This window comes from Podarcis gaigeae (genome assembly GCF_964106915.1).
Source record: "Podarcis gaigeae genome assembly, chromosome: 6".
NCBI lineage: Eukaryota > Metazoa > Chordata > Lepidosauria > Squamata > Lacertidae > Podarcis > Podarcis gaigeae.
Window position 1 is genome coordinate 2,477,764 of NC_139682.1, and position 12,154 is coordinate 2,489,917.

General features: G+C 49.5%; 1 protein-coding gene across 1 annotated transcript in view; it reads right to left on the minus strand.

Annotated features, from left to right (window-relative positions):
* The window catches only part of LOC310847702 (uncharacterized protein), a gene marked incomplete at its 3' end in the record, with an annotated part of 39,465 nt that extends 27,526 nt beyond the window's left edge, over positions 1-11,939 (minus strand). Inside the window, exons 1-3 of the mRNA XM_083745766.1 lie at positions 11,637-11,939; positions 7,162-7,288; positions 2,609-2,696 (exon numbers count right to left, since the gene is read on the minus strand). Coding sequence (XP_083601892.1) covers positions 2,609-2,696; positions 7,162-7,270 — 197 coding nt within the window. The 5' untranslated portion in view covers positions 7,271-7,288; positions 11,637-11,939. The remainder of the gene's footprint in view (positions 1-2,608; positions 2,697-7,161; positions 7,289-11,636) is intronic.
* Between the last annotated feature and the right edge of the window lie 215 nt (positions 11,940-12,154).

Consider the following 12,154-nt stretch of genomic DNA (forward strand, 5'->3'; position numbering starts at 1 on the left):
AGCTCCATCTTGTACGCAGGCTGAGATCCTCCCTGCCCGCAAACTGTGTCACCAGAGTGGTGCATGCTCTAGTTATCTCTCACTTGGACTACTGCAATGCGCTCTACGTGGGGCTCCCTTTGAAGGTGACTCAGAAACTACAATTAATCCAGAATGCGGCAGCTAGACTGGTGACTGGGAGTGGCCACCAAGACCACATAACACTGGTCTTGAAAGACCTAGATTGGTTCCCAGTATGTCTCCAGGCACAATTCAAAGTGTTGGTGCAGACCTTTAAAGCCCAAATGGCCTCGGTCCAGTAGACGTGAAGGAGTGTCTCCACCCCCATCGTTCTCCCCAGACACTGAGGTCCAGTTCTGAGGGCCTTCTGGCGGTTCCCTTGCTGTGAGATGCAGGCAACCAGGCAGAGGGCCATCTTGGTGGTGGCACCCACCCTGTGGAATGCCCTCCCACCAGATATCAAAGAGAAGAACAACTACCAGACTTTTAGAAGACATCTGAAGGCAGCCCTGTTTAGGGAAGCTTTTAATGTTTAATAGACTATTGTATTTTAATATTCTGTTGGAAGCCGCCCAGAGTGGCTGGGAAACCCAGCCAGATGGGTGGGGTATAAATAATAAATTATTAGTAGTAGTAGTACTGTAGTAGTAGTAGTAGTATTAAGCATCTGATTAATTAGCAAAGTTCTATTCAGGTGGGTGACAGCCATTGTTTTAGAGACCAATGGTTCCCAAGTGGGCAGTACTTGTAGGAATGTTTATAGATGCTAGGAGAGGATCTATTTATTGGATATTATCCTTCCATGCTCACATTTGTGAGTTCAGCAGAGTGCCATTCCTTTGCAGCTTAAAAGGGAAACTTTGATAGGCTAGCTTTGGCCTTCTAGTTTAAGTAATCCAGGATGCTTTAAGGCAGGCAGGATTCTCCTGGGTCTCTCTTCTTAAGAGACTCCACTGGCATCCAGCAATAATCAATTCTGGGCCCATAGTCTTTGTACGGATATGTATAGATGCTAGGAAAGGGACTGCCACCAGGGGGCAGTGTGATTACCCAGGGTGGGGCGCTAAGAGGCAAGGAGGTGTTGGGGGGGGGGGCGCTGGAGTTGCCAAAGACTTATCAGACTTTGAAAATCTGGCATCACCGGATAACATTCATCCATTTGATTGAACAGCTTCATTTGGGTTTTGAATAAATGTACAGTCATCATGGCAGTTTTGAATTTCACTATGTTGTTCTTCTTAGTAGGTCATGCAAACCACCATTCTGAATAAGGCTTTCTAGAGGGTAAGGTAAGGGGCATTGGGGATGGGTTTATGGAGCTGTTTGCTCCAGTCGCATGGCTTTAACCAGCCTCTTTTGTTTCAGAAAGAATGAAGTCTGAAACTAGCATTTCTCTCCTCTACTTTTACCTTTTGTAACTAAGCAACATTTTCAACTGCCTGTGCATCTTTTCTGACAGCTGTATGGAAAAGCACATTGTCAGGGGTTCAGAAGGAGAGACACAGGAGGGGGAGCAAATGGAGAGTGAGGAGGAGGAGTACGAGGGGGGCGCAGGCAGTGACAGTGGCCAGAGTTATTCCACAAGCCTCTCTAGCGAATCGGAGGACTCACAGAAGGGAGCGCCGGTGGCCAGAGCAAGGGAGATTCCAAGGGAGAAACCTCAAGAGGGAGGGGCCAGCGGGGAGTCCCTGAACAGCAGCTGGAGATCAGGGCCAGCGTCTCCACCAGAGCGCAGTGGGGAGGGGGAGTCCCAGGAGTCGGGACCAGTGTCCTCACCACCAGAGGGAGGAGAGGAGTCAGGTTTGGCAACACCCACATCAGGAAGCGGGGAAACGGTCAGAAGGAAAGTCACCGGCTGGGCGCGCGCGCCAAGTTCAAATGTACAGGAGCGCGGCACAGCGGGGAGCCCGGGAAGGGAGCCAGGTCCTAAAGCCCGCCGGAGGGAGGGGCAAGACTCAGGAGGCTCCGCGTCAGAGGAGTCCAGGAAGGAGGGAACCCCAGAGGGCAGAAGGACCCAGCGCAGGAAAGAGCAGCGCAAGAGGTGGAGCCGGGCTAGAATCTTAAACTGGTGTGGGTGGAGCAGTGAGTCAGAGGGGACTTAGCCGGTCTAGCGTTAAGACGTGGGCCTGCGCGCCCAGAGCTTGGAAATGGAAACTAAACTTCAATAAAGACTTTTGTATATAATATCCACTGGGCGTTGGTCCTCTGTGAGCTGGGACCTAGCGGCAGTCCTGACACACATGAACCTGACTTTTGGACAGTTTGTAAGCACAGCACTTTATGACTAACTAGACATGTGGCCCCTCTCTGTGCTAGGGAAGTGGGATAGCTTGAGGAAAGCTTTTAAAAGGGGACATTGTGTGACTCACCAGAAGGACGCATTTGAAAGGTTTCACAGCCTATATTTCTACACTTCTCTTTGCTGCGTGTTTTGCCATGCTAAAGCTCTGCTGGAGAGTTTTCTCACCAAAGAGCACTTGCCATAACTTGGGTCTTGGCTTCCAGAATTCCAAGAGAAAAAAGAACCCGGAGCAACTTGGAGAAGGGAACTTGTCTCCCATAAAAGCATCTAAACTAATGACTTCCCAGCAAGAAAATCGTTACTCACCCAAACAGGCCAGGAAGGGCGGGGCCAGGGAGCTGCTGGATAGGACCTTGCAGGTATTGCGCCCAGTAATCTCTTGTGTAATCGCAATCTGTAAAGACAACACAAACAGGAGATTATTGGAGATGGGAGAGGCAAGGACCAGGTTCTTCAATGCCCTGGAACAAGCCAGGGTTGGTGCAAGCCAGCAGTCTTCCACCTTCAGCACTGGGAAAGTCATGGCCGTGAGAAAAGTTCATTTATTTCAGTAATTCAACTGAAAAGGTGAAACTAATATATGAAGTAGACTCTTGCATTTCAGCAGGGAGTGCGTTCCACATATACCAGTATATCTGCATCTGATGAAGAGAACTGTAATCCACAAAAGCTTTCACCATAATACATAATGTTGGTTTTTAAGGTTCTGTAGGACTCTCTGGGTGGTATTAACCTAGTGAGCCCCATCAGCAAAAGCCCTGAGTGGCAACTTCCACTTACACAATGGGACTTTCCCTCTCTCATTTCCTCCCCATGCCCCCTGAAATTGGCTCCCTGTGTGTGTTGGGAGAACCCCCAGAACACCAGGTGGGACAAGGGACGGGAGGTGAGGAGGGATCCTTCCACCTGGCACCATGTTGAATTCCACCCACCATCATTCTTTTTGCTGCATAAGACTAACACGCAATTTTCGCTTGTGTTATGTGATCTAAGGCAAACGAAAGAAACAGGCGAGGACACATTCTTTTAAGTGCATCTGCTGATGTTTCCCCACTGAACTTTCCTATTAAAAGCCTTGTTGTTACGTACAGATTAGCTACTTATCTTAATGGCCAGCTTTATCTATCTGCTTTTCCCAGACTTACCGCTGTGAGCAGCAATGAAAGGGGATGAGAGAAAGGTAGGAGAGACTTGGGCTAATGGAAGTGATTTCTTTGGCCTTAGACAACCACACGCTAATGGATTAAGATGGACATTTTAAAAGTGGATGCTTCCTTCCACTAGGCTAGCAACTTAAAAATGGCATATTTTTTTGGCTGATAGAACCCGGGCAGGAGAAGAATAGAGTGGATTTTTGTGTGCAGGGAGGCTCTTTAGCCTTGTTTTCATCCCCAAAATTAGGGTGCCAGGAGGGGCGCAGCTTCTGGTCTAGTGCTCCAGCAATTGGCAGCAGGATCGTACCAGAGCCCCTTCTGTCTCAGCACTCTGACCTGACCCTGATGACTTGCACCAGAGTGAGCATCTTCTGTTTCATCGGACCCCAAAAATGGGACATTCCAGGATCCAATCAGTCTTCTGTGATTCAGCATGTCTCGCTTAAAACGGGACACTTGTGGGGTATGTGATAGAGCACCTATCTTGCATGCAGAGGGTCCTAGATTCTATCCTCCACATCTGCAGATAGAATCATTGAATTTTAGAGTTGTAAGGGGCCACGAGGATCATCTAGTCCAACCCCTGGCACTGCAAGAATCTTTCACCCAACGTGGCATTTGAACCTGCGGCCCTGGGATTAAGAGCTTCGTGTTCTACCGACTGAGCTCTCTAGGGGAATGTCCCTCGCCAGAAACCCTGGGAAATTTCTCCCAGTGAGTGCCAACAATATTGAACTGGATGGGCCAATGGTTTAACTCAAGGCAAGGCAACTCCCCAAGCTCCTGAGTGTGCAGAAAAATGATGGTGGGCTCTGCCCTGACTTGGCAGGGATTTCTTCTCACTGCAAATGCTAGCGTGGCATGAATGTTTTTGCCTAGAACCATAAGATGGTTCAATTTCCCCTCTGTGCTCACTGCAATCCTGATGCTGCTCAGCTTCCCAATCCCTGGATAAAGCAATTTGCATGTTTAATAAGCCTGCATTCTAGATGCAAAGCTTAATTAAAGTCAGGAGTAGTTTTCCCTAATATAAATACATGTCTGTAAACATGTCATATATAAGTATACCCTGATTGACTGGTCTTGTTAGGCGAACACTTGGAGGTTTTCCTCAGCATAATACCTGAACTGGCATTGAGGGGAAGAAGGGTGAATAGCTCTGTGGAAGAGCAATTGCTTCGCGAGCAGAAGGTTCCAGGTTCAATCTCCGACGTCTCCAGGTACGACTGGGAAAGATTCCCTGCTTGAGAGCTGCTGAGGGTCAGTGTAGGGACAATAGTGACCTAGATAGACCAATGGTTTGATTTGCCAATGGGGTGCCGTGATTTAAATGCCAGCCTTGGATGAAGGAAACCCAAATCTGAACCGCACACGTTTTCATTCATGGGCTAAAACATACTTTCTCAGCCTAACCAACTTCCTAGAATTTCAAATTAGCCCAGAGAAGCATATCATAAATGAAAAACATGGAATGATGATATGAGTTTGGTGTGTTAAATTATGGTTACTATAGGCAAGTGATCGGGGGAGGCTTGGGAGTTGCGGACAGGCTGCCGTTGCTCAGTTTTTTAAAAAAAGAACTGTGCATTTATGTTTCACAGGGTGCGAAAGAAGGGCTTTGCACCTTGCCTGGCAGAGAAACCACTTGCCTTGCACCCCTCCTGGGCAACAGCTGTCCGCCCGTGACTCCCGAGCCTCCCCCAATCTGTCAAAACAAAGGGGGAAGGGGGCAGGAGATCTGTACCGCCGGACACCCCCTGTTCCCCTTCGGCAGTGGCGGTGGCAGCCAGCAGCTCCTGAAGCCAGCCAGAGCCAACTGTGCTACCAGGCTGGCTCCTGAGGCTGCCGCTGCCACATTTTCTGGGGACAGATTTGCAAATCTGGAGACTGTCCCTGGAAACCAGGGACGTATGGTAACCCTATGTTAAACTGTATGCCAGACCCCTCTAATCCCTGGGTCTAGCAAGACTTCTAATTCCCAGAATAGCCGAGGGCCTTCTGGCGGTTCCCTCATTGCGAGAAGCAAAGCTACAGAGAACCAGGCAGAGGGCCTTCTCGGTAGTGGCGCCCACCCTGTGGAACGCCCTTCCAGCAGATGTCAAAGCGATAAACAACTACCTGACATTCAGAAGACATCTTAAGGCAGCCCTGTTCAGGGAAGTTTTTAACGTGTGATATTTTACTGTATTTTTGGTTTTTATGGAAGCCGCCCAGAGTGGCTGGGGAGGCCCAGCCAGATGGGCGGGGTATAAATAATAAATTATTATTATTATTATTATTATTATTATTATTATTATTGGTAAAACCTCAGTGCCTAGTACTTGCCGATCGTATGGTCGGCGGTTCGAATCCCCGCGGCGGGGTGAGCTCCCGTCTTTTGGTCCCAGCTCCTGCCCACCTAGCAGTTCGAAAGCACTCTTAAGTGCAAGTAGATAAATAGGTACCGCTTTATAGCGGGAAGGTAAACGGCGTTTCCGTGTGCTGTGCTGGTGCTGGCTCGCCAGAGCAGCTTTGTCACGCTGGCCACATGACCCGGAGGTGTCTGCGGACAGCGCTGGCTCCCAGCCTCTTAAGTGAGATGAGCGCACAACCCTAGAGTCGGACACGACTGGCCCGTACGGGAAGGGGTACCTTTACCTTTACCTTTTACACAGCAATCCTTCGTAAATGCCATTTTTAGTATTTTAAATCTTTCATCCTCTTTTGCTCCATCATTGCTCCATGACATGCAAAGTGAGATATCTCAAGCCTTTATTTGTTATAATTGTGATGATCATGGCATACAGCTATTTGCAATCCTTGTTTTGCTGATTTCATTTAATATTCTAATTTTCTGAGATTTTTAATTTGCGGTTTTCATCACCATGATCATCACAGTTATAACAAATAAAGGCTTGACATATTTCACTTTGCATGTCATAAGTCTATCTCATACATTAGTTTCACCTTTTCAGTTGAATTTCTGAAATTAATGAACTTTTCCACAATATTCTAATTTTCCGAGTTTCACCTGTATATAAAGCTGTATAAAAAAATTATAATTAAAGGTCAGCCAGCTCTTACAGAAAGATGCCGTTCTTAATTGCCTGCTCAAGCCTGATGGAATAATTGCAACACGTTTTCAGCAGGTATCTGGAAGTTGTAACGTCTGGCTGAGCCTTGCCCGCCTGGGAAGGGAACCCATCTAGGAGAAGGAAAGTGCTACTCCGAAACCTCCACTGCCTTGCAGGGCATCTTTGGGAGAAGCAAAGGCTCTGCTTTCCTCTGGACCACATCAGTGGGGCCTCTGGGCATCCCAGGACCTCCAAACACACTGCCCAGTCTTGCCCCCAGAGGTCGCTTTGGTGCTGCTAGTGCAGCAGTTGGACTTCACCCCCGGAGGCACACTCCAATGTCTCTGAAGACAGACAGGTGCCAACCACAACCCTATAGATGCCACACAGCTTCAGAATGCACAAGGTGGTGCACAAGGAAAGGTGGAGGCCCAAGAACTCTCTGCGCCCTCGCAAAACTACAGTTCCCCTGGTTCTCTGAGGGAGGGGAGGCATGGCAAGGAACCATGTCTGGAACCTGTTCGTATGGGTTGTTGTTGCATCCGAGAAACACACCAAGCGTTGAGCTACCTGGGGGTTTTCTGCAAAACAAATAAATGGTTGGCTTGGGGATTTTAAGCGTCACATCTGCAGTAAGGGCAGATTCCCTTACAGTTTTCCAGCCCAGTTTGAGTGACTCTGCAGCCGCTGATGCCCAAGGCGCCATGGAAGGAGAGGACGACACTCAGAAGGGCGACGCTCAGAAGGACGGTCTGGGCCATGGCGGCTTCTGCAGCAACCTGGAGAAAGAGAGACAGCCAAATGCATCAATGGGCTTTGTTTGGCCCCCTTCGTTAAAGCAGCCCGTCTCTAGCTCACAATTTTTCCAAGCAGAAACTTAAAGACCGGGTGCAGAGAAGACAGGTGGCGGTGGGCATGCAAGTTTTTATAAGGTCTGCCTTTGAGGTGGTCCATACTGATGCTTCAAAGCATGGGTAGGCAGACTAAGGCCCGGGGGCCGGAGCCAGCCCAATCGCCTTCTCAATCCGGCCCTCGGATGGTCCGGCTATCAGCATGTTTTTACATGAGTAGAATGTGTCCTTTTATTTAAAATGCATCTCTGGGTTATTTGTGGGGCATTGGAATTGGTTCATTTATTATTATTTTTCAAAATATAGTCCGGCCCCCCACAAGCTCTGAGGGACAGTGGACCGGCCCCCTGCTGAAAAAGTTTGCTGACCCTGCTTCAAAGTGTCAGTTCCACTTGCATTTTGATATTTAGAAAAGTCCCTGTGGCCCTTTTGGAATTCTTACTATATTTGTAACCTATATGCTGTTTCTCACGCAGGAGGCCATGGACTTTCTGGATCAAATTGGTGACTATTTGTCTAACAGGAAAAAACCCTTTATCAGTCTTTCCTCCACCACCACCCTCAAGGAGAAGGTCTGGCTTCACACAAACAATAAACCCTGTTTTATTCCTGACTTGCGAATCAGGATACGGCTTGCTTTCCCCAAAATGTAAGGTTCGCCCTCTTCGCCCGAAACTTACCTTGTGTAGGCATAATGGCAATTTGCAAGAAGCAGGCATTAAATGGGGCGTTTCAAAGGAAACATGTGGTGTCCTTTGCACAAGTTAGCAAGGAGGGAATTGCAGTCCAGCGTGGGGGCTGGAGCTAGCTGGGGTTTGGGAGGTTTCTGTATCATGGAATACTTTAATTTAAACAATTTCACATGCAAAAAAGCAGGGCGGCGGTGATGTTGAATACAATGTCCCTATTTTCATCTGAGGACTGTAGGAGGGAATGGGTGTGGTAATTAGAGTGTCAGACTGAGACCTGGGAGAGACCAGGTATGAAACCTTGAGTTCTTTAGAGGAAAAGGTGGGGTGTAAATACAGAAATATAAAGGAAGAAAATAAGACGGACAAAAGAAGGAGAGGTTTTGTTTTCGTGGGGGAACAACCACCAGCCTCGGACACGGGCTTTAAGCTCAGACTTGTGTCTGGAAAGAGCAGAGCTAGAGGCCAGAGCTGCCAACGTTTCCCTTTTTTTAAGAGAAATTCCCTAATTCCAAATAGGATTCCTCGCAAGAAAAGGGGAAAGTTGACAGCTATGGCTAGAGGCAAGTGTGGGTGAGCCCTGGGTCTTGACAGTCTCCAAGATGAGGTTGATCTCAACAGGGTCTGCAGCTTGGTTTCGCCTGTCTGTTGGGGGTATTCCAGCTCTAGATCTCCTCCACTGAGCAGGAGGAGGAGTTTGGATGTGATATCCTGCTTTATCACTACCCAAAGGAGTCTCAAAGCGGCTCACACTCTCCTTCCCCTTCCTCCCCCACAACAAACACTCTGTGAGGTGAGTGGGGCTGAGAAACTTCAGAGAATCGTGACTGGCCCAAGGTCAGCCAGCAGCTGCAGGTGGAGGAGCAGGGAAGCGAACCCAGTTCACCAGATTACGAGTCCACCGCTCTTAACCACTACACCACAATGGCTGACTAGATCTTGGGTAGGTTCTGGCTGGAGAAGAGGAGACTTGAGAGGGGACAAGAGAACGGCTGCCACACAGAAAACGGAGCAGAAATTGTTTTCTCCTGCTCCAGAGAGGAGGACCAGGACCGATAGATTCAAATGACAAGACTCAACATCAGGAAGGACTTTCTGGTGGTAAGAGCTGTTCAGCAGCGGAATGGACTTGCTTGGAAAGGGCTCCCTTCTTTGGAGGTTTCTAAGCTGAGGTTGGATCAGCACCTGTGAGGGATTCCTTAGCTGAGATTCCTGCATTGCAGGGGGTGGGACATGCAATGGCTCCTGGGGGGGTCCTTTCCAATGCTACCGTTCTATGATTGTGCGATCAAGCACAAGAGCCCCTTCCGGGTATATTGCACCTGTGTACCGTATTTTTCGCCCTATAGGATGCACCGTCCCATAAGGCGCACCCAATTTTGGGGGGGGAATAAAGGGGGGGAAATTATTTTCCCCCCAGGCGCGGGGCTGGGGCGGAGGAAGCTCGAGCTTCCCCCGACTCCAGCCCCCAAACAGGCAAGTCTCTGCAAGCCGAGGGAGCGCTCCCGCTGCTTGCGGAGAGGTCCGCGAAGCCTGGGCACACTGAGCTCAGCGCGCACAGGCTTCAGCATGCAGGCAAGTCTCCGCAAGCAGCGGGAGCCCAACCCTGGGCTCCCACTGCTTGCGGAGAGGTGTGCGAAGCCTGGAGAGCGTGAGGGGTCGGTGCGCACCGACCCCTCTCACTCTCCAGGCTTCAGCGAAAGCCTGCATTCGCACCATAGGACGCACACACATTTCCCCTTCATTTTTGGAGGGGAAAAGTGCGTCCTATGGTGCGAAAAATACGGTATTTCCCCCCCAGGCGCGGGGCTGGGGCGGGGGAGGCCCGAGCTTCCCCCGACCCTAGCCCCCAAACAGGCAGCTCTCTGCAAGCCGTGGGAGCCCAGCGCTGGCTCCTGCTGCTTGCTGAGAGGTCCGCGAAGCCTGGACGCGCTGAGCTCAGCGCGCGCAGGCTTTGGCATGCAGGCAACTCTGGAGAGCGAGAGGGGTTGGTGCCCACCGACCCCTCTCGCTCTCCAGGCTTCAGCGAAAGCCTGCATTCGCCCCATAGGACACACATATATTTCCCCTTCATTTTTGGAGGGGGAAAAGTGCGTCCTATACGGCAAAAAATACGGTAATTAGCTAAAAATGTATAAGACAAGTAATAAGTGTCAGAAATGTAAAAAAAAAAAGGAACATTTTATCATATGTGGTGGGAATGTAAGAAAGTAAAAAAAACTTCTGGGAAATGATATATAATGAGATGAAAAAGATGTTGAAATATACCAGAAGCATTTTTACTTGGTATTATAGGTGAAGATATCAATAGGCAAGCTGTGAAATTGTTTTTATATGCAACAGCGGAGTATTGTTAGCCCAGAAATGGAAGCAAGAAGAAATTCCGACAAAGGAATGGCAGACAAAATTAATGGACTACGCAGAATTAGCTAAAATGACAGGAAGGATTCAAAACCTGCGGGACCAGAGCTATTTGAAGAGCAACTGCAATCAACAAATTACGCTAGCAGGACTACAAGAAGTTTTGTAAGGAGAAATATATGAAATGTTGCAAAGTAGGGAAAGAAGAGAGATATTAGCTGTCAGGGGTTCAGAAGGAGAGACACAGGAGGGGGAGCAAATGGAGAGTGAGGAGGAGGAGTACGAGGGGGGCGCAGGCAGTGACAGTGGCCAGAGTTATTCCACAAGCCTCTCTAGCGAATCGGAGGACTCACAGAAGGGAGCGCCGGTGGCCAGAGCAAGGGAGATTCCAAGGGAGAAACCTCAAGAGGGAGGGGCCAGCGGGGAGTCCCTGAACAGCAGCTGGAGATCAGGGCCAGCGTCTCCACCAGAGCGCAGTGGGGAGGGGGAGTCCCAGGAGTCGGGACCAGTGTCCTCACCACCAGAGGGAGGAGAGGAGTCAGGTTTGGCAACACCCACATCAGGAAGCGGGGAAACGGTCAGAAGGAAAGTCACCGGCTGGGCGCGCGCGCCAAGTTCAAATGTACAGGAGCGCGGCACAGCGGGGAGCCCGGGAAGGGAGCCAGGTCCTAAAGCCCGCCGGAGGGAGGGGCAAGACTCAGGAGGCTCCGCGTCAGAGGAGTCCAGGAAGGAGGGAACCCCAGAGGGCAGAAGGACCCAGCGCAGGAAAGAGCAGCGCAAGAGGTGGAGCCGGGCTAGAATCTTAAACTGGTGTGGGTGGAGCAGTGAGTCAGAGGGGACTTAGCCGGTCTAGCGTTAAGACGTGGGCCTGCGCGCCCAGAGCTTGGAAATGGAAACCAAACTTCAATAAAGACTTTTGTATATAATATCCACTGGGCGTTGGTCCTCTGTGAGCTGGGACCTAGCGGCAGTCCTGACATTAGCTTTGAGATTTAAATGTAATAGTGGAGGTAAGAAATGTATATCAAGTGAATAAAGACTGGAAAATTTTCAGATGTGATTGATGGAAGTAAAAAAAATGGTATAAGAAATGAAAGAATGTTTAATTACTGTTGAAAATGATATGTTGAAAAATTTATTTAAAATTATATTTAAAAAAAGAAGACCCCCTTCCAGGTCTACCCCTCCACTTCATCTCGACCCACCCCTCCTCCCAGTCTCCTCACCTTCTGTTGCTGGTTGATCTGGGCTGGGTGGTTGGCTGCTGCCTTGGACAACCGTCCCTCAGGTGGCAAAAGGTGTGCATTATATAGACCAGCAAGGCAGGGCCAGTGGAGCCGAAAATTGGGAAGGCGTGGCCAAAATAACAGCTCAGAGAGAGGGGTCACCCTGCCAAGAGCCAAGCCACTTCAGACTGTGAGAAAAGGTTGAATGTGCTCCTTAGCTCTCAACAGGCCATTCAGACCAGGAGCAGCCTGGCTGGTGCACAACATGGGCTCTGAACTCAATGCTTGTTGAGTGTGCTGTCTTTGGTGCGCTTAGGGAGGAAAGGAAGGAAGGAAGGAAGGAAGGAAGGAAGGAAGGAAGGAAGGAAGGAAGGAAGGAAGGAAGGAAGGGGAGGGAGGGAGGGAGGGAGGGAGGAAGGAAGGAAGGAAGGAAGGAAGGAAGGAAGGAAGGAAGGAAGGAAGGAAAGTCAGGTTTTTTTTTAACAAGTTTCCTCCCCCAAGTTCTACAGGTTGTTTGG